Consider the following 21,429-nt stretch of genomic DNA (forward strand, 5'->3'; position numbering starts at 1 on the left):
TAGGGCTAGTCGTCTAGATCTGTTGTAAGGGTAAACGCCCGCAACAGGTAGCTTTTATGAAGGCACATTGAAAGCAAGAAAAAAAAGTAGGAGCATCACCCCCACTTCTATCCCTTGGGAGTATCCTCTTCCTATACCACCGTGGTTTCTGGGGAGAGATTAGCCTTGAACTTAGCCTAATTCCCACATAGCAATTGTCCTACTAAGTTCATGGCCAGCTGCAACCTGACTGAAAAATGAGTCTGCCTCTCAGGTCCCTTGGCCTGAGTGACCAAAGGCCACTCTTTGTTCCTCAGGACACTGATACTTTTCTGGCTTCAAACCCAGACTTTGGAAAGATGGGATAATAAGAAATCCCCTTGACCTTTTGAACTCACAAGGCCATAGGCTCCACTCCCTTCATTGGTCACCTAGTTCCTTCACAGAGTGAAGTCCAGACTAATGCTGAGTTTACAAACCTTAGACATTGGAAAGATGGTGGTACCTTTGACTGGGAAAGTTTGGAAGAGGAGATGGTATCAGGGGAAAATGCCTTTAAATAAACCAACCATCTAAGTCCTATGGACAAAAGTAGTCAGTGAAGACCACTCAGAGCAGTGAAGAGATACTTCCTGGTTTAGTAATTCAAATATATTGCAAGTCCTGCTTTTCCACTTATATAGAGCCTGGGGCCAGCCGTGCAGGCTAGCAGCTCAGGAGGGTTGAGGTGAGGGTGGAGAAGGGAGGAAATAGCCTATGTCTATGTAATATAAGCACCCAGTGGGTCCTGGGAAAGTCTCTAAGAAAGCTTTGCTATGATGGAATCATGCATAGCATCACCTTGTGGCCGCAGTGTATACTACACTCTTAGCTGGTTATTTAATTACATTTTTTTCTATAGGTTAAACAAAGCAGAGTAGTGAGACAGGTGTGGTAGTTTCAGTAGCACCACCAAGAGTACCCCTAACATCCATGTCTTACTTACTTGCAATAACTCACGTTTCTACAGGTAACCACAAAACTCCATGCTGTGGGGAAGCTTCAGAATGACTGAACTCTCTGCAGAGTGATGGTAGGAAGCAGAAATGTAGACAGGATATGTCCACCTGCCCAGGAGACTACCAGCCTCTTCAGTTTCAGGTTTCACCTTTGCCATGACTCTAAGCTCAGTCCTCTCTCCTATTGCATGCAGCATTGAGGGGAAGGGAGGGGGTTGCAGCCGGGAAAAGCCTATACCATGTCCTGCTCTGGGAGGGATATGTAGGGGGTGTTGTACTCAGGAGTCACTCTCTGCTGGTGATCTCTAGGGCAAGAGGCTAAAAACAAAGCCCAATTGATATCAGTCTGTACCAAGAAAGCCAGTGTCTGGGTGTGGGGGGTGGTATTGACTCAGCAGGAAGGACATCTATAAGCTGGAGAGGCAGCATGGTGTGGTGGACAGAGGCCTGGGTTTCAAGTGACACTATCCAGCTTCCAATCCCAGCTCAGCTACTTCTTACCATCACTGTGACTTCACACCAGTCTCTTTCCCCTCTCTGGGTCTCCATTACCTCATCTTCAAAATGAAGTGATTGGACTAGATCCTTCCTAATCCTAAATTTATGGTTCTATGAATGTCTAGAGGGCAGTCAGGAGGTTTTGGAATGACCAGAAAAGACAGGAAGCATTTATTAAGTGCCTTCTATATGGGCCAGGCACCGTGCTAAGTGCTTTATACATATTATTTCATTAGATAGATCCTTACAACAACCCAGGGATATGGGTGCTATTATTATCCCCTTTTTACAGATGAGGAAACTGAGACAAATAGAAGTGAAGTTACTTGGTCAGGGTCACACAACTAGTAAGTGTCTCAGGTTGGATTTGAACTCAGGTTTTCCTGACTCCACAGAGATGGAAAGAATCAAGAAATCTTAGTGTTGAAAGGGACCTTAGAGGTATCACTCTGCACCCTGCAAACTAGTAAAAATAACAAAAAATGGCAACAATCAATGTTGGAGGGATTATGGTTGAATAAGTCACTAATACATTGTTGGTGGAGCTGTGAACAGGACAACCATGCTAGAAAGCAATCTGGAACTTTACAAAAAAAGTGACTGAAATTTCTATGCCCTTTGAACCAGAAACTTTATTATTGTACTTATACCCTAAGGAAGCTACAAATAAGAAAAAAGCCCCCAATATTCCAAAATATTTATAGCAGCACTTTTTGTAATAGCTAGGGATTGGAAACAAAGTAGATGCCCATCATTGGGGAATAGCTAAACAAATTGTGGTACATGAATATGATGGGAATATCACTGTGCTATAAGATATGGGGTATGTGACAGATACAGAGAAGCATAGAAAGAGCCATATGAACTGATAAAGAGTGATATAAACAGAACCAAGGAAACAATATACACAGAAATTACAACAATGGAAATGGAAAGAAGAACAGCACACCAAAAAATCAAAAGTAAATGTAACGAAATGACAAAGATCCAGCCAATGACGATATATGAAAATTTACCCCTACTCAGCCCCTCATTGAGGAGGGAGGTCCACAGGGTTACCCATGACACTCATTTTGGGACATTTTCAATATTTTGACTTCTACTACTGACTTTTATTTTCCTTTCTAAGAAAATACTATTGGTTATACAGAATGGCTGTCTGGGAGGGAGAAGGGAAGGGATACCTGGGATAACTATGGTGATGTAAGAAACAGAAAATACCAATAAAAACTTTGAAAAAGGGGCAGAGGACTCAGAGACCATCTTGGGCAACATAGACCCGAATAGGAATCCCCTTTATAGGATACCAGACACAGATACTTTCTAGCCTCTGCTTGAAGGCCTTTTACCACCACCAAAGGCCTACCACTCTCTAAGTTTTGAACAACTTTCATGTTTAGGGATGTTTGTTTGTTTTTTTTCCCTAATATTAAGCCTAGATTTGCCTCCTTTTGATTTCATCTCTTTATTTCTGATTTTGCCCTCTGGGGTCGAACAATAAACCAAATCTCTCCTCCATGACAGACATGAAGGGTGCCATGATACCCTCCCTCTCTTGCTTAAGTCTTCTCCAAGAACTAATTATATACCAAGTTCTTTTAATAGGTCCCTATGTAAAGACTCTTCTGGGTCTATCTCCTTCTCATATCAGAACTCACAGGTTTTGGGGCCAAATCTCCAATAATACAGCTATGAATGTGCTGGCAGTCAGCTCCTACTCAAAAAACTTGATGCTAAATTTTCTGTGTGAGCCTTTACACTTCAGAAATCATCAAACTCTATGAACTGGAGCTTGATTGGTTGTTTAGTTGAATGTCTAGACTTAAGAAAATGATGGAAACAATGTTAATAATGACTTTAGACTTTAGAATAATAAATAATGAATATAATAATAAATAATAATAATAAAATAATAAATATAAAATATAATATAATATAATATAAATATATAAAAATAAAATAATAATAAATAAAAAATAATAATAATAAATAATAAATAATTTAATAATGACTTAGACTTTAGAATGTTGCCCTTGAACAGTCTCCCCCACTCCTACAAAACCATTGTTAAACATTTACAGAACACTCTAGTTTTGCAGGTACTTCAAGGCTCATGATTATTGCTCCAAAGTCCTAAGACTATCACTTATGAGCCCCCACCAGTATGTATACCTTCAATATTCAGTCAGTAGACACAATTAGCTCAAAGAAAAGGTATTTATTAAAATGGATTCATAAGGATAGTACTTATACAGCTTTCCCCCATAAACCTGGAGGGTGTTCTTCCAGAAATACACACAACATCAGTGGAGAGAGTGGGCACAAACAGAGAGTACACTGATACTAAGGCACTTGTTTTATAAACATATGTGGCCAAAGCAACTACAGCCTCCAATATGGCAGGGCCCAATGTCCTTTTCCTGTACCTTGCTGGGTACAGCATCTTTTGCTAGGTGGGTCACTCAGCTGGGTTCTAAGAGCCTGCCTTTTCCAAAACTCAACTCCCAAATGCCAGGGCTGCATTTTTCTTGGATCCAAAGTTAATTCTATTCTCTACTGCCAGGGGTCTCCCTGTAGCTATTGTAAAATTAAAATGTATTTTAATACTATTTTAAAGACACAAACTGGCATGGGTTTAATTATCTCCCACACCTGGAGAAACTCAGGAATCAATTCTATTTTGAACTGAATCTCCATCCTCATATTGTCTACCCTTGTAACCTTTCTTACCCATTGCCCACTTAATTCAAATTCAAGTTGATTCCCTCAAAGCCCTATTGCATACTACACCCATGTCTGCAGATTAATTCTGTCACCTGAAAAGTAATCCCATAGTCCAGTAAGGAAGTAATGAGGAGGAACTGAGGTGGCTCTTAACCTACTTCCTCATTAAAATATTTACCATTTGGGATTGTCATGATGTAATGTCAGGTCAATCAAAAGAAGACGCACTTAATAGTGCTTGAGATTTTGCTCAGTCATCTTGCTAATTGTTATAAAAGACCCTGTCAGTCCTCACTCAGTGTCATTGAGAGAAGCCATTGACTCAATTTATTGGTTACTGCTAACCTAACTAATACATTGATTGTGCTTGTTTCTTAGTTTACCTTAATTTTCAAATAGAACACTACTTCCATCTCTCTCTGCTTCCAGAAGAATGCTATGTTTCCTGCTGGACAAGAGACATAGCTGATGGGGGAAGGGGAGAGAAATCTGCTCCCCAAACCATAGCTTTCTGATAGAGACTATCACACCCTATAAAGTTGCTTCCTGCATGATTGCCTTGACTGTTTCCAGAGCTACCAAGCTTTGCACATATGTGTGTGTATACATACATACATACATACTAGGAATCCTACAGATTGCAACTTTAAGGCAGCTAGTCGTACAATGGATAAAGTGCTGAACCTAGAGTCAGGAAGGCCCAAATTCAAATCTAGCCTCAGTCACTTAAGTAGCTGTATGACTTGGCAAGTCACTTAACCCTCATTGCCTCAGTTTCCTCATCTGTACAATAAGCTGCACATGGAAATGGCAAATCACTCCAGTATCTTTGTCAAGAAAACCCCACATGGGGTCAGGAAAAGTTGCATTGTCAGGAAGTCCAGAACATGTCTGCAGGAATATGTGCCTATAATGACTGGTTTATTATATGATACTATACAGTTACATGATGCAATATCGTGTCATTGAAATTTCAATGCAGGAAAAACCTCCACAAATTTATAATAAATTATTAAATTTAATATGTGTCATTTAAAATTTTTATGTATTTAATTTTTATATATTTTTAAAAAACATTAAAGGGTTAAAGAAAGTCAATTTCCAGGGGAGCCCTGGATACATTTTTAAAAATTTTTTTATTATTTTATTTTATTTTTTAAGCAATTGGGGTTAACTTGCCCAAGATTACATGGCCAGATATTTTGTGTGGGTGCTAAGTATCTAAGGCCAGAATTGATCCCGGGTCCTTCCAACTCCGGGGCTGGTGCTCTTACTGCGCCACCTAGCCGCCCCTATAATTTTTTTTAGGTAGGCCAAATTGTTTTAACGTTTTAAGATCTTGTTTATTCCTGCCACTTAGTATGTTAGCTATTCCTCTCAATTTGCTGTTGTCTGCAAATTTGAAAAATGTACTATAAATGCCTTTAAGCCAAATCATGAGTGAAGATATTAAATGAAATAGGACCAAATACAGATCCTTGGGGTACTCACTGGAAACTTCATTCCAAGTAAACATTGGACTTGAAATTAATGACTACTCTTTGTTGTTGCTGTTGCTGTTCAATCATGTCTGACTCTTTGTGACCCCATTTGGGGGTTTCTTGGCAAAAGTACTGCAGTGATTTGTTATTTCCTTCTCCAGCTCATTTTATATATGAGGAAATTGAGGCAAGCAAAGTTAAGTGACTTGGCAAGGGTCCCACTGCTAGTAAGTGTCTGAGGCTAGATTTGAACTCAGGAAGATGACTTTTCCTGTCTTCAAACCCGACACTCTATTCACTGTATCATCTTGCTGCTGGGTCTGACCAATCAACCAATTCCAAATCTATCGAATTGCATTTCTTTCTCTGTTGATAGCACCACCACAGAATCCTTATTTCTATTCCTAATTCAGTTTCTCACTTTAACCATAATCCCATTCATTCAGCTTGGCTGTGACAGACTTCCAGTCATTCTTCTATCTCACCCCATTACCCAATGCATTGCCATATTTGGCCATTTCTGCTTCCACAAGACCTCTCCTTTCTCCTATCCATTCCCTTCTCCCCACTCACACAACTGCCACCACCCTAGTTCACATCCTCATCATTTTTCTCCTTAACTATTACAATAGACATCTTACTTGGCCTCTCTGCTTCCAATCTCTAATTCACAGAATGTCTTCCACTCAGCTGTCAAAGTGATTTTTTTCCTAGAGTATAGGTCTGACTATGGCCTGCACCTGCTCAAAATCTTCAAATTTTACTCACACTTTGTAATTTGTGTATGGACAGGACAGATGTTATTGTTGGAGAGGCAAAGACGGAGTGCAGATAAAAAAAGATACATAGGGAAAGAGAGATAGAAAGAAGGGGGAAGAGAAAGGGAAGAGACTCATCCATCCAATTCAACAACCATTTATTAAGTGCCTACTGAGAGAAATGATTATTAATAGCTGATTATTTAGGGAGATCTGGAGTTCTTCCCTCTTTCTAAAGTCCTGATTTCAAAAAGTTCAGTCTCTCTCTTTTTTTGGGGGGGGGAGGGGAGGGCAATTGGGGTTAAGTGACTTGCTCAAGGTCACACAGCTAGTTTTTGTGTTAAATGTCTGAGGCTGGATTTGAACTCAGGTCCTCCTGACTCCAGGACTGATGCTCTATTCACTGTGCCACCTAGCCGCCCCCCAAAAGTTCACTCTCTTGAAGGACATTGCTGATAGTGAAATTGAACTAACTTTCTTGTTTAAGATCCCACCCAGATGGAGTAGCCAGTGTTCTGCTCAGGCTTGGGTAGGGCATAAAAAGATAAGTCTTTCTGTTCACTCTCAGGCCCTCATTAAATACCAATGCATCCTGGGCCATCTCCAGGAGTCCTGATGAATATCTGGCCACTGGACCCAGCTGGCTCTGGAAGAGAAAGTGAGGCTGGTGAGCTTGCCCAGCCCTCCTCCACTCCAATCAAAGTCCACTGCAAGTCATGGCATCACCTCCCTGATGTCGTGGTCCTCTTAGAGAATGGACAAACACAACAAGAACATTCAACACCTATTCTTCGAAAGGGTATATACACTGTGAGCCGGCCACCATGATTGTCTTTGGTCTAAGAGAGACGGCTAAATCATCATCCTTTTATTCATAATGTGCTGGCCTTAAATAAAATTATTAAATTACCCAGAAACCATGTCTCTCGGGATTTTTTAATCATCACACTACGATGTATGTGGCAGAAACTAGAGAACTGTACCCCATCTCAGAGAGACTTTGATTCCTGGCCTGCCTCTGACACATGCTGGTGAAGGGACCCTGGCATGTCACTAAGCCTATATGCCCTAGGCAACTTTCCAGACCACAGTTAGCAGAGTTGCCCATCTGCTTTGCTAGAGGGGGTTTCTTCACCAGAAGTTACCTACACCAGGGAAATCACAGGTCCATCCATCTTACTCATCCCTGCCCTCCCCTTCCTTCTCATCCTCTCCTAACCCATTCCATGTGTTTGGATGGAGGTGCAAAGACACTTTGTGTACGAAAAGGTCATATGTTGAGAGGAGCTGGAGGAAAGGAAGGATAGAGAAGAGCCGGAGAAGAGAGGCCAAGACAGAGGTGGGGAAGAGGCAGCAGAAGGACAGAGACAGGGAGAAGAGATGGAAATAGGAGGGACAGAAATGGAGAGGAGACAGATGGAGAGACACAGAAGAGAAGCCTGGCAGCTAAAATTGGAGACCTGGCAGGTCTTGGAGTTCAGGGTGATTTACGGGTCTGGGTGGGCCCAGGATCTGCTTCCTCGGTCAGGTCTGAATGACAGCAGAGATAAGGGTACAGATAACGCATGAGATAAGGTTGGGAGGGAGGCACCTGGGCCAGAGGAGAAGATCCCCATGACCTTCAGTACCCTGGGCCAGGTCTAGGATGAATATCCAGCCTGAGCCTGAGGTGACTCAGGACTGGGCACTGCCCAATTCAAGGGTGTTTGGGGAATCTCTAGTAAGGGCTAGGAACAGGGTACATCCCCAAAGTTGGAAGAAGGGAGGAGGAAGGAGGTCCCCCACATGAGGACAGGACTACCAGCAGTTAGTGCCTTACATTCTCACCCCTCCATCTACAACTGCTCAGAGACCCTTTCACCATTCCCAAGGCAAGTCATTTCAAAGTGCTTGCAGGTTTACAAAGCTCTTCACAATTTACAAACCTGCCAATCACTCAGAGATTGGAATATGCTTGGTCATGGGAGCCTGTCCTTCCGCACAAGTCTTATGAGTCCAGGTCTCTTAAGCACTCAAAGGTTCCAGAATCATTAATTAAATGCTTGTCAACTAACAATCTGACTTGGCATCAGTTCTCAATCAGGGAAGAGCCATCCTCTGCCTTCTCTCTTGGGAGAATTCATTCAGATGCTTGGAGAGGAATTTTTTGCTAAACAGTCAAGTGCCACAATGGGGTTGGCAAATGTTGGCACCACAAGCATAGGGCTCTGCCCACTGGACTCATCTCGTCCAGTGGGAACATGTGGCCCAGTTCCCAGTCCCTGGGTGGGGAAGATAGTCCTTGACAGCTTCAATCCATTCTGGCTTTATGGGCCCCAGGGCAGCTATTTAAGGGGTCTGGGCCACACCTCCAGTTCCTTTGCCCTCTGCACAGGCTGGAACCAAGGCAGGTAGGGCCAGGAAGGTGAAGAGCCCCAGGATTTAAACCTGTGTGACACCCCCCCCCCAATACATCTGATAGGGATGCCTGCTGGAGAGAAGGGGAGGAGGTCTGACTCAGCCAGACATCACTCTGAGTTGCTGGTGCCTGTGTCCCTGCAGGCTCAATGACTGTGTCCTACACGCTGCGTGTGGCCAATGCCCGCTTTGGGGGCTTCTCAGCACTCCTGTTCCGCTGGCGGGGGAGCATTTACAAGTTGCTATACAAGGAGCTACTGGTGTTCCTGGGTCTCTACGCGATTCTCAGCCTCACCTACCGGTGGGGTCTTGGTGTGGGGATGGGTGCAGGGGAGAAGGCGGGGCTCCACTAGGGGTTAAGGGGAGCTCTGAGAAGGGGCACTCAGGAGGAGGGGGAGTTCAGGGGGATGCTCAGGGAGGTGGCCACGTAGGAGAACTTCATGGGGAGGGGGAGCCATAGTGGGAGACAGGGATTTCTAGGGACGTCAGAAGGGATGGAGAATTCAGGGAGATGTTAGGGTGTCAGCTCTTTTAGTGTTCAGAAGATTCCGGTGAGTCCTACCACCCCTTCCCCCCTCCCCCCAGTCCTATCCTTCTAATGGATTGTCACGCAGGAATCTGCTATCCCAGGAACAGAAACGCATCTATGCCCAAGTGGCCAAATACTGCAATCGCTCTGCGGACCTCATCCCTATGTCCTTTGTTCTGGGTAAGGCCCTCCAGTCTAGATGCCTACCACTTCCTTCAAGGCCTGCTCCCAACAGAGCACTCCTCCTCCCAGCCCTAGCCCACCGCTAGGACCCTTCCCCTCGCGGTGGCATCTGTGAACCCTCCCTCTTCTCCCCCCCCCCCCCGTGGGAATGCCACTTTGATGTTAACCATTACCCGGTCCAAACCCGCACCACTCCAGGAGGAAGTGAGCCACGCCTTCCTGTGGTACTAGTCCAGATTGTGCGACAAGGTCTCTGTTCAAGGTCCTTCCTGCCCACTCTCGGCCCGGCCGGCCCTTCTTCCTGCCCTGCCGTGGCCCTGGCAAGAGGAGAATGATCAAGTAGGGAACCTTAGCCCGGCAGCGATCCCTGAGCCCTCCCCCACTCCCGTCCCTTTCAGTCCCAGGGGCTTTCGCCGCCCCAGCATCCCAGCTTCTGCCTGTCCACCCCAACCCCGTAGGTTTCTACGTGACTCAGGTGGTGAATCGCTGGTGGGCCCAGTACACGAGCATCCCGCTGCCAGACCGCCTCATGTGCGTGGTCACGGCCACAGTGCACGGGGACGATGAGCGCGGACGCACTCTGCGCCGGACTCTGCTGCGCTTTGCCAACCTGTCCTCGGTGCTGGTCCTACGCTCGGTCAGCACACGAGTGCTTCGGCGTTTCCCCAGCCTGGACCACGTAGTGGAAGCAGGTGCTGAGGCCGGGCCAGGCACAGATTTGGGGATGGGAGGGACAGACACGAGCCCAGAGCCAGGATAGGCAAAGCCAGGTTTAGGGGTGAGGCTGGACAGCCTCTGCTGGGCTGTTCCGAAGCTAGAACTGCACGTTAAAATCAAGGGCCTCCCTCTGGATTCCTGTTCAGGGACTCCTGGCTTGGGGCTAAGTGGTTCCTGGTCAGCCATTCAGGTGAATGGGATGGGGCAGAGTTCCCCAGTGCAACGAAGATGGAATTTGGAGTCACAGAACCTAGATTCATTTCCTGACAGCCCCAGTTTCCCTCACCTGTAGAATGAAGGCATTGGATGTCCTCTGAAGTCCCTGTCAGCTCTAGAGTGAGGTCCCTGCCTTTGCCCACTCCATCACTCCGCACCCCCTCCTCCCCACTCCATACCCTTGGGACCAATAGGGGAGGAAGTGGAGAGGGGCCAGATGGGATGGGGCCAGTATGTGTCAGGGAAGAAGAGGTAGGAAGGAGCCCATGGGATCTCTTCAGGCTTCATGTCACAGGAGGAGAAGCAGAAGTTTGAGAGCCTGCACTCAGACTTCAACAAATACTGGGTTCCTTGTGTCTGGTTCACCAATTTGGCTGCCCAGGCTCGAAGAGAGGGCCGGATCCGGGATGACATTGCCCTTGGGCTGCTCTTGGATGTGAGTCTCTCCCATCAGCCTCTGGACCTCTCCCCTTGCTGGTGACTCCTCTCCCAACCCCCTCACTAGCCCCATTGCCCTGTACCCACCTAGCTTTTCAATAAGACTGCCTTGGGCCTTGCTGTTTCGGTACCAGCCTAGTGACTGCTGCTCCACAGGAGTGACCTGAAGCTTTTCTAATCATTCTCCCTGGCCACATGCCCCTAAGAGCCCTTGGACAGACCCACCCAACCCAGAAAACTCTTTTTGCCTTCTTCCCACCCTTGCTTACTTCCCCTTCTTGGATCCCTGCCTAGGAGCTGAACCAATACCGAGGCAAGTGCAGCCTCCTCTTTCACTATGACTGGATCAGCTTCCCCCTGGTCTACACTCAGGTAACACCACCACCACAGGGCAATTTGACAAGCATGTATCAAGCACCTGTATTGGGTAGAGCCCTGAGCTCAGGGCTAGGGGACTCACAGAATTTAGTTGAGATTTGGTCCTTCCACTCCTGGGGCTCTGGGCCTGGGAGAGTGATAAAACCCTGGTATGGAGAGCTGTAACATGCCCTCTTCCAGGCTAACTATAGAGAGGGACAAGCAGAACAGCCTTTGTGGCTTGGAGAGACTGAGTCCTTTATCCACTAGGAGGTCAGGATAGTATTCTTGGAGGAAGTGGTATTTGAAGTGGGCCTTGAGGGATGGGCAGGAAAGGCAGCTAAGAAATATGGAAAAGTGAACTGAGGAGCACCAGTGCCCAAGGGAGGAAGGAATGAGCAGAAGAAAAGTGGGAGGAGGCAGGAATGGAAAGGTAGGGTGGGATGAGGTCAGAGAAAGCTTTGAATGCCAGCTGGAATATTTGAGCTTGATTCCTTTACCTAGAGGAGCTCCTGAAGACTTTTGAGGCCACACTAGCTACCTTTCCCCTCCTGGCAGCCAGGTCCCTGTCCACCTCCCTGGCCCTCACTCAAGTGTTCGCCTTCTGTCCCCTGCCCTCTCAACCTCTGAGTCACCCTGCCAGCCATCCTGCCAATCCTGACCAGGCTATTCCTTCACAGCCCCACCCTCCCACTCCAGTTCCTCCTGGTCAACCTCAAACAGAGATGGAACAGGGTCAGCAGTGTCAGGAAGGGGAAGTTCTGGGCTGCTCCTTATACATTGTATAGGGGAGGCGTTTCATAAATGTTTGTCAGAGTGAAAGTTCAAGAGATAAGGCCTGGGAGCCGATCCACAGTGGGTCACTGGGGAGGGAGGGATGGGTGCAATCATCCCTGAGCTGTATGGGAAGAATGCACTTCTGTGTTATGTGCCAGGATGGATCCTTCCCAAAGCTACCCTCACCCATAGCTGCTTCCCAGAGCTGGATTTGTAGGAATGGCCTGAGAGCCTTGAAAAAGCTCTCAGATCTCTAGGGACAGTGATTGACAATCCCATCCCTAGGGCTCCTTCACAACACAACTTCACTCCTCACCCCCAGCCCTGTCATGGAGAGTCAGGAGACCCAGGCACTGGGCTTACTTATGGGGGAGATGACATTAATCTTGTCTTAAACCTTGACTGTGCTACTTGGAAAGAGCCTAGATGCCTCTCTAGTTGCCAGGGACCTCAGAGACCTCTCCTTTAACCAGTACCTGTGCTAAGAAGCCTGTATCTGAAACAGCATCCCTGACCTGTGGGCATTCAGCAGCTGCTTGCTTACCTCTAGGGATGGGGAGCTCACTCTGCCCTCTTGAAGCATTTCATGATGCATTGAGACAGCTCACATTGCTTTTCTGACACCCAGACCCACCTCTCACTTTTTATGGCCCCACCCCACTGCCTTTTACCTTGCTCTGTGTTCAGCCCCTTGGGACCCAGGAGAAGACTTATTTTTTTTTTTTAATTTTTAAAAGCAATTGGGATTAAGTAACTTGCTCAAGGTTACATGGGTGTTTCTGGGTGGGTGCTAAGTGTCTGAGCCTGGATTTGATCCCCAGGTCATCCCAACACTGGAGCCTGTGCTCTTACTCGCTGTGCTACCTGGCCACCCCCAGGAGAAGACTTTTTTTTTTTAAGCAATCGGGGTTAAATAACTTGCTCAAGTTTACACAGCCAGGTGTTTCTGGGTGGGTGCTAAGTGTCTGAGCCCGGATTTGATCCCCAGGTCATCCCAACACTGGAGCTGGTGCTCTTACTCTCTGTGCTACCTGGCTGCCCCAAGGAGAAGACTTCTAATCCCTCTGAGCCTCAGTTTCCTCATGGGGGGAATGATGAACTCTTCATTTCATTTTGGAAATTTAAAGGCTGCTCAGAAGGCAGAGTCCCCAAGCTTTCCCCTGCTCAGGGTCACCGTTGCAGCAGGTGCCAGAACCTGACCCAGAAATCCATTTCCCTGACTCCAAAGTCAGCCTCTCCAATTTTTTCTTCATGTCTCTGCCCTGTCAGGTGGTGACCATTGCTGTCTATTCCTTCTTTGCCTTCTGCCTCATTGGACATCAGTTCCTGGAGGACAAGGAGGGGCCCCTGGGGGATCTGGATCTATATGTGCCACTCACCATCCTCCTACAATTCTTCTTCTATGCTGGTTGGCTTAAGGTGGGTGTCAAAAGGGTTTTGGTGGGGGGGGGGAGCCAGCCTGAGTCTGTGCCCAAGGGAACCCTTTGGACCCAAGGTTTCCCCTACAGGAGGGGATCAGTCAGTGTGTGACAGGGACAAATAACCTCTCCTCTCCCCCTGCAGGTGGCTGAACAAATCATCAACCCCTTCGGGGAGGATGATGATGATTTTGAGACCAACCAGCTTATTGATCGAAACCTCCAGGTGGGCCTTGAGGGAGCTCCCCAGGGCAGTTGCCTAGGAACTTGGCCAGCACCCCAGAAAACTGCTGTATTCTTCTGTACAAGGCCTTGGGGAGCTTAACTTCTGCTGGGAAGAGGGGCAGACACCACAAGGACCTGAATTAGTCAGATAAACATCAATTCACATTTACTGCTGCCTCCAGCAGGGCCCTGTGCTGGTCTGCACTGGGGCTGGGTGCACTTGTATGCTGGGGAGTGTTGGCAGAGATCAAGCCCTCTCAGGCCAGGCCTTGGGGGGGCTTCTAGTCAGACTACAGAACCAGGGGTGGTCCCCAAAGAGCTAAATCCCCTCAAGGGAGGTTGCAGTTAGGGCCACAGCAGAAGAGTGAGCCCGGGACGTTGAGAGTTCCAAGCTGATGGAGGGTGATTCAGTGGTTCCTTGGCTAGAGGTCCCCTAGACACTTCTATTTCATAATGGAGGTGTTCCCTCCAGAGACCTTAACAAATTGGCCATGCAAAGATTACTCTCCCTATTTGACAGAAGAGGAAACTGAGGAAAGAAGAGGACAAAGTGTTTGAGCAAGGTCACAGCTAGTGAGCTTCAGATCAAAGGAAGAAGTCTGGATAGGGGCAATAAACTGGGTCCTTCGAGTCTCACTCCAAAGACAGGCAGAAGTTGGGAGTGTTGGGGTGGTGGGGAGGGGAAGCTGTTTATAGGGAGGGTTGCCTGAGAACCAGTCTGGAGTGGAGCCTACAGTTGTAGGCCACAGCAGTGCAACAGGGCCGAGGCTGGCTTTCTAAGAAAGACTGAGGGGCCCATGGACCTTGGTTGGAGGTTGCCTTTTCTCCAGTCCGAGGTCTCTCTGGACTGCCTCATTTTCCCCATTTGTACAAGGTCCGGAGATAGTCTCGGTCTCTGATACGGCCAGGAGCCCTGGGTGGGTGGGGACTGGGAGTGATCCCCACACTTTGGTTCTTCGAGGGTTGTGCCTCTCAGAGTTTACATACACCTCGTTCCCGCAGGTGTCACTGCTGTCTGTGGACGACATGTATGGGGACTTGCCACCCTTGGGCCGAGACCGCTATTGGGGCGAGGCAGCCGCTCAGCCCCCCTACACTGTGGCTTCAGCGGCCGACAGCCTGCGACCCTCCTTTATGGGTTCTACCTTTAACCTGCGGTTAGTGCCCAAGGACGGCGAGGGGTTGGGGGTCCCAGCAGGCGGAGCCAAGTGGAGTGGCCAGGGCCCAGGATGGTGGAATTCAGAAGGAGGGGCGCCGACGACTGGGGCGGGGTGATCAGGCTAAGAGGGGAATGATCAATGCTTCGGAGAGTAGGGGCATTGGCTGGGCGTGGTCAGGCATGCTGGGGCCAGGTGATGGGCATGGCCTGCAGTCTGCCCACGTCCAGCCCTCCACCCCCACCCCCGCAGTTTGTCTGAAGATCCGGCGCGGTCCGAGACAGAGCTGGAGAAAGAGGCTGGGGCTCGCTCGGGCTCTACCAGTCCGGCGTGGGCACGAACGCCGTTGCTCGGCCGCTTCCTGGGAGCCTCCGCCCCGTCTCCGGCCATCAGCCTGCGGGTCCCACGCACCCCTCTGATGCCGTCCCGCCTCCAGAACACCCAGGCAGCCACACCTGTCCCGGGCCGTTTACGCCTGGGTCGCCTCCTGCCTGTGTCGGCAGCCCGCATAGACGAGGAGGCTCCGGAGGCCCCGAGCCCAGACGCGGGCTCTCAGGAGGAGGGGGAAGAGGAGAAGGTGGCTACGCCCACGCCCCTGGTCTAGACTCAGGCCCCGGGCCCCAAGTGCGCCAGACCACACACCCCAATCTCGGACTTATACTGGCTATGGGCTACGGGACGCCCCGATAGCCTGGGCACCACAATAAAGGTTCCCTCTCACTCCACCTACACCTTAGGTGTGTATGCGTGTATGGGGCTTGTCCTCGGGTGGCGTGTGGTCTTTTGAAGCCAAGGACTTCGAAACCAAAGAGGGAGAGTTTGCCTAAAGGGGTACAGCCCTTTCAGACTCTGTGTATCCCAAGGTCTGTCGGGAACCTGCCCAGGGTGGCTTGGAGGGGGTGGGGATAGTGAGCCCCAGGGAGCCCATTTTAGAGGCGGAAACAAGCTCAGAAAGGGACTATACATTGCTAGGTCTTGAGCTGGAAGGTTGCACGGGGACACAGCAAGTAGATTTGCCCTAAGCCATTTCCAAATCACCAAAAGTGGGATTTGCTCCCCCAAATCTGGCGCTGCACCCCATGACCATTGGCTCAGTATTTTGGAGGTCTAGTCTTGGGACTGCCGGGTGCTGGAGGTCCGGAGGCAATGGTAAAGGGCCAAAGATGACCCTGAAAATGGGATTATCAACAGATACAAGCCACTGTGGGAACTGGGAAACAAAGATGAATTCAGTTAGGAGTATATTGACTTCGAGTTGCGGGTGGGAGACTGAGGCTGGATACACAGATCTGAGGCTTCAATAAGTATTTATTAGGCCAAAGGCTCATGCTAGGAACAGGAGATACAAGGACAAAAGGGGAAACCCCTCTTTCTCCTTGAAATCACATGGCCCAGAGAAGACCATCGGAAACACGGGGCAAATTCATTTTTTTGAGGCGCAGGGTGGGATCAGGAAAGACCTTCAGGTGCTCCCAAGTACCAATAGGGGCTTTCCTTCATCTTTTTTTGGATCTTCCCTAGCCTGGGAAGTAGGAGTTAATTATCATGCCTATTTTGCAGATGAGGAAAATGAGTAAACCACTACTCTAAGGGGGGTCAGTCAACAAGCGTTTAAAAGCTTACCTTGGTGCCAGTGATGGTGCAAAGCGCTGGGAGTACAAGCCTAAGCCTAAAGATGATCCCCACCCTCAACAAGCTTGGAAAGGGGAAACCACACAGAAAAGGGAGGGAAGAAGGTATCAGCCCTGGAGCTATGGAAGAGAAAGTCCAGCCTGGAGAGATAAAGACATCCTGGACCTCTCCCTTAAATTGGAGCTTCTGGGAGGAGCTATCCAGTCAGAAAGTGAGCCCAGAGGGAAGGTGGAATACTTCCAAAGGGAATAGTTGGGTCAGGTGTAGGCAGAACTGCAGCCTGGACAGGGCAACCACCCACTCGGTAACTGATGAGCTTTCTAAGGAATGAGAGGCTTACTCCATACAGGATAAATAGGGAATAGAGGGAAGGCACTGGAATTGAAGGGTTGGGAAAGGCTTATTTTAGAAGGTGTGGAGGAGTTGAGATGGGAAATCTTGTAGGTAGAACAGGAATGAAGCCTGGATGAGTTAGGTGCTGGGGAGTGAGGCCTGAGACTAGAAAGGTAGGAGGGGGCTGGGTTATGAAGGACTTTGAATACCAGAAAATTTTGTATTTGATTCTGGAGGTAATAGGGAGCCACTGGGGTCTGTGTGACATGGCATGACTGGCTTTTGGTGGCTGGTTTGGAGTAGGGGAAGAGATTTGTGGCAAGAAGTCACCAGCAGGATACTGCTATGGTCCAGGAATGAGGGTGGTGACAATCAGAGAGAAAGGGTGTATTTGAGATGTTACAAAGATAGAATTCCCAGGCCCTGGCAACCCTGCACATGCAGGGGGTGAGTTGTGGAAGACTCCTAGGCTGGCAGTGGATAGAAATCTGGGCCTGAAGTGAGGACTGGTAGTTTTTAAATCACAGTCTGAGACTCAGTGGATGACTGACCCTGGGCAAATCACTCACTTTACCTTAATTTCCTCAATTGTAAAACAGGAATAATAGCTTTTACCTCTCATGTTTATCATAAGGACCAAATGAGGCATTTGTGTAAAAAAAGGGCTTAGACAGCCTTGCACATTCTCCTTGTGGAGAAAGTTGGCAGCATCTATCATACATGGCTTGAAGTTTAGTCATAAATGGGTAAGAGCTTCAGAGCAGTTAGCAGAAAGGCAGGGATCAAGTGTGGGTTTCTTTGAGAATGGGGGAAGCCATGAGCATGCTTCTAAGTACTAGGGAAAAAGGTAGTAGACAGTTTGAAGAGAAGTGAGTGGAGGTAACAAAGGGCAATGCCGGGGGTGGGATGGACAAGCTCACTTGAACAAGCTGAGAACGGGTTGGTAAGGAGTAAGGCCACCTCATCATGTGGGGGGTAGGGGTGAAGGAGTGGCAGAAGGAAAAGGCTGAGGACTACAGGAACATAGCAAGGTAAGATGAGGGCAGGCACCAAGATGGTAGTGGGATCAGGGAAAAAGGATGCATTTGAGCAGCTGTAATCCACAGGCCTTCACAAATGGATGTGGAAGGAGGTGGTTATGTGTTGGGGATGACACCCTAGTTTGCAAACAGAGGTGACTACACTAAGGTTAGGAAGAGGGCAGGGTTTTAGGCGGACATTTATTTGAGTTCAATTTTGACCATGTCAGGTCCAAGAGGTCTATCTACAGGACCCAAGTTTGCTGTTCAGAAGGGTTACCAGTCAGTGGTTCTTTAAAGCAGTCTGAAGGCCTGGGTGACTAGAGGACATTCGGGAGCTGAGGAGGATGAAGGTGTGTGGGCAGGACTGCAGGCCATGCCCTGACAGACCAAGGCTGGAAGGTTGAGACAAGGGCCACAATTCACAGGAGCTAAAAATTCCCTCCATGGTGAGACTCCTTCCCAGAACATACCTCCCAAATAAACTCAGTACAGGGACTGTCCTGATTACTACCAACAGACGAATCTGGGGGCTGCTGCTGAGGCTGGGCACTCAGGAGACAGGGAACGGAGAGCCAAGTTGGCGGATGAGGACTGAGTAAACTGCCAACTGTATGCAAAAACATGGAATCTTATTTCATCCCCACCACAGCCCTGGGTGAGTACTGAGAAGGCAGACCCTAGGAAGCTCCATCTCCCCACCCCCCCATATATGGGTGTGACCAGCCAGCTGTGGTCTGGGGTCCTCTCATACACAAGAGGCACTGGTTGCCCGGGAAGTTCTCCTGAAGTGTCCCTTCACACAGATGTCCAGATGTGCCCCCAGTCCAAACTGGGCAGCCTATAAGCAGGCCTGGCCCTTCTGCTGGGAGGGGAGTTCCTCTTGCACTGTGATGAGGCCCAGCTGGTCACAGGGAGGGCCAGTGGGTCACTTAACAATGCTGAGCCACAAAGACACCGACAGTGGCTGCAAGTAGGTGATGCTGGTTCAGTCTCCAGCCCTCATCCTCCCCTTCCCCCCTCCTCCAAGCAATGAGCACAGGACAAAGGGCAAATAATCTGGCGATTTATTCCACTAGACAATGTCCAAGTTAGGCTTTATTTGCCCTTGCGGGCTTTGATCTTTCTTAGGTAGAACTCAAGCTCTTTGCCCTCAAGCACGTAGCCGTCTGCTCGGCCACACTGGCCTGGCCTTGATGCGATGCAGGCTGTGGAAACAAGAGGTCAGACTATCAGATCAGGACACCCCTATTCCCAAATCCCATCCCGACATAACAAGCCTCTTCAGATACACCACTGTCGTCACTCGGGCTCAGTAGCAGAACTGGACAGGGTTCTCATCATCAGGAAGCTAGGATCCTTGCTATGCAATGCCCCCAAGGAATGTTCCTGCCCAGCCCCCCTACCCCTCTCCTCACCAAGGAGCTTGCCCTGCTGGAACTGTTCCTCCAGAAGCGAGCTGATCTTGGCGTTCTTCTTCCGCTCCTCATATTTTTTCTGGATCTTCTTTGACCGCTTTTTGTTTAGAATTTCTTCCTCCTCAGGAGTCTGGAGCAAACCGAGATGGACTGATTAGCCAGGAGGCTGTCCCTCCCCCTGCTGGGAATCCTAAAACCAGAGATGGCCCAAGCGGTGAGGGACCTTCCAAAACCAGGCTCCTTCCCAGTATGTCCACTCAAGGCTATGGAAGGCACATGCTTAAGCAAGGCTTCCTTTAGGTCATCATCTAGGATGGTCTCACACCCTGAAGCAGTCAGTCAGGACCCCCTCCCTCTTAGCCCAGGCCTTCCTCAGCACACAGAGCTGTCATCTGACGTCAGTAGCAGAACTGGACTAGCTTCTCCTCATGGGAAGGCGGCTGTGCTCCCACTCCCCCTTCCCCCCACCCAAGGCCCTCGTACCAGCTTCGCGCCCTTCTTCCGGCCCAAGGGCAGCGCGTAGTGGGCCTCGTACCACTGGCGGTATGGGGTGCTATCTATGAGCACGATGCAGTTCTTCACCAGAGTCTTGGTCCGGACCAGCTCGTTGTTGGAGGCGTTGTAGACCACGTCAATGATCCTGGTCTTGCGGGTGCAGCCTAAGCCAGGGCACAAAGGCACTGAGCCCCGGAGGCTGTGGCCTCTGCCTCTCAATGGCGTCTCCCCTGCTCCTCCCCCCTGCAGGAGCCGCGGCGCTCAGTTCTCCAAGGTTTGCATCCCCACCACACACTCGGCGTTTGCAGCAGTGACCAGGCTGTCATCATGGCGCCGCCGCAGGCCCCCCCCCCCCCCCCAGCCCCGGCCCCACTCACACTCGGAGCCCCAGGAGAAGTTGCCCACGTCCAGCCTCAGCGCCCGGTACTTCTTGTTGCCTCCGCGCACTCGCACGGTGTGGATGCGGCGAGGGCCGATCTGCGGGGGGAGGGGGACACACTGGCAGGTCAGGGGACACAGACTGGATCGTGGGGGGGGGGGACACAAACTGGAGGGGGGTACGCGGCGCCCCGGCCACGTGTCAGTGTAACTATGACAGCAGCCCCAGCATCGGCGCCCCCGCGGCCAGCACGGCCCGGCTCGGGCGCCTAAGGCTTCGGCGCTCATCACTCACGCGGCTCGGGGTGGCCCGCGGCGGCCTGGGGGGCTCACCTTGGTGTTGGCGGGCGGCCGGCCCAGCTCATACTTGCGCTTCTTGTGGTAGGGCTTGCGCTTGCCCCCGGTCTTGCGGCGCTTGTGCCAATTGTCCCGGGAGATTCCTGCGGGCGGACGTGGAGGCGCTCTGGTCAGGCCCGTTCTTGGCCCCGGCTCCCGGCTCCCCCGCTGCCCTCCCCGGCCCGGCCCTTCCCCTTCCTTCCCCCATCCCACGACCCCCGTCCCAGTCCCAGCACCCCCGGCCCAAGGATGGCGACGGATGGAGACGGATGGCAGCAGACGGGGCCAACTTCCTCACCCATGGTCGGCTCGAGCTGCAAAGAGGAAGCGCAGAGGCTCACGGGCCAGCTTGTAAAGGGGGGGGCAAGGGGCCTCCTCGCGTCACTTCCGGGCGCCGGGCGGTGACGTCACGGGTGTGCGCCGAGCCGAGTCAAACCCAGAGCGAGAAGTGTGGTCACGTGGGCCGGGGTGGGGCGGTTGGTGGGAGGGGGGGAACTTTAGTGAGGGCCGCCTCTCCGTACCGCAATGGACTAGGCTTCGCTCCGCCATGTCCCTGTTTTTATTCAGAATGGTGGTGGTGATGATGATAACTACCATTTATATAGCGCCTACTGTGTGCCAGGCGCAGGGCTAAGCGCCTTACAGTTATTTGATCCTCTCATCAGTGGGGGAGGGGGGAAAGGAAAGTGCTATCCTGATACCCATTTTACAGATGAGGAAACTGAGGCAGGAGGGACGTGACTTGCTCAGGGGCACACGACCACACGGCACGGTTCCTGGCACGTAGGAGGCGCCTCATAATTGTTTGCCGACTTAAGGGTGTCCGCTGTTTCCTAGACCCCGGGGGAGCCGCTGAGGTCATGTCAGGCAGTGCTTTGCAAACCTCAAAAGCCCTCCCTGGCTTTCTGCTCGGTGCAGTGTGTGTGTGTGTGTGTGTGTGTGTGTGTGTGTGTGTGTGTGTGTGTG

At 50.0% G+C, this 21,429-nt stretch overlaps 2 protein-coding genes and 3 non-coding genes across 6 annotated transcripts in view; 1 reads left to right on the forward strand and 4 right to left on the reverse strand.

Moving 5' to 3' along the window:
- Positions 1-8,984: 8,984 nt before the first annotated feature.
- Positions 8,985-15,456, forward strand: LOC138165227 (bestrophin-4-like). The gene is made up of 9 exons (XM_069093343.1): positions 8,985-9,136; positions 9,450-9,544; positions 10,006-10,239; positions 10,762-10,916; positions 11,213-11,290; positions 13,322-13,471; positions 13,616-13,696; positions 14,698-14,852; positions 15,105-15,456. Exons 1-9 carry the CDS (start codon positions 8,985-8,987, stop codon positions 15,454-15,456), a joined length of 1,452 nt encoding a protein of 483 aa, XP_068949444.1.
- Positions 15,457-18,648: 3,192 nt separating this feature from the next.
- On the reverse strand, positions 18,649-18,780 carry LOC138165457 (small nucleolar RNA SNORA35). Its single transcript, XR_011169362.1, has one exon. It is a non-coding gene; the product is annotated as a small nucleolar RNA SNORA35 (small nucleolar RNA).
- Positions 18,781-18,889: 109 nt separating this feature from the next.
- LOC138165419 (small ribosomal subunit protein eS8) overlaps positions 18,890-21,429 on the reverse strand; it is a 230,373-nt gene continuing 227,833 nt past the window's right edge. For both annotated transcript variants that reach the window (XM_069093755.1, XM_069093756.1), the window contains exons 2-7: positions 20,762-20,786; positions 20,461-20,567; positions 20,127-20,226; positions 19,738-19,913; positions 19,255-19,384; positions 18,890-19,044 (exon numbers count right to left, since the gene is read on the reverse strand). In XM_069093755.1, coding sequence (XP_068949856.1) covers positions 18,935-19,044; positions 19,255-19,384; positions 19,738-19,913; positions 20,127-20,226; positions 20,461-20,567; positions 20,762-20,765 — 627 coding nt within the window. In that variant the 5' untranslated portion in view covers positions 20,766-20,786 and the 3' untranslated portion in view covers positions 18,890-18,934. The remainder of the gene's footprint in view (positions 19,045-19,254; positions 19,385-19,737; positions 19,914-20,126; positions 20,227-20,460; positions 20,568-20,761; positions 20,787-21,429) is intronic.
- LOC138165456 (small nucleolar RNA SNORD38) lies at positions 19,116-19,184 on the reverse strand. Its single transcript, XR_011169361.1, has one exon. It is a non-coding gene; the product is annotated as a small nucleolar RNA SNORD38 (small nucleolar RNA).
- On the reverse strand, positions 20,003-20,084 carry LOC138165455 (small nucleolar RNA SNORD55/SNORD39). Its single transcript, XR_011169360.1, has one exon. It is a non-coding gene; the product is annotated as a small nucleolar RNA SNORD55/SNORD39 (small nucleolar RNA).

The sequence above is a fragment of the Petaurus breviceps genome, unplaced genomic scaffold (assembly GCF_028583685.1).
Source record: "Petaurus breviceps papuanus isolate PSGF00001 unplaced genomic scaffold, PetGlider_PUasm1.0 208, whole genome shotgun sequence".
In the NCBI taxonomy this organism is placed as follows: Eukaryota; Metazoa; Chordata; class Mammalia; order Diprotodontia; family Petauridae; genus Petaurus; species Petaurus breviceps.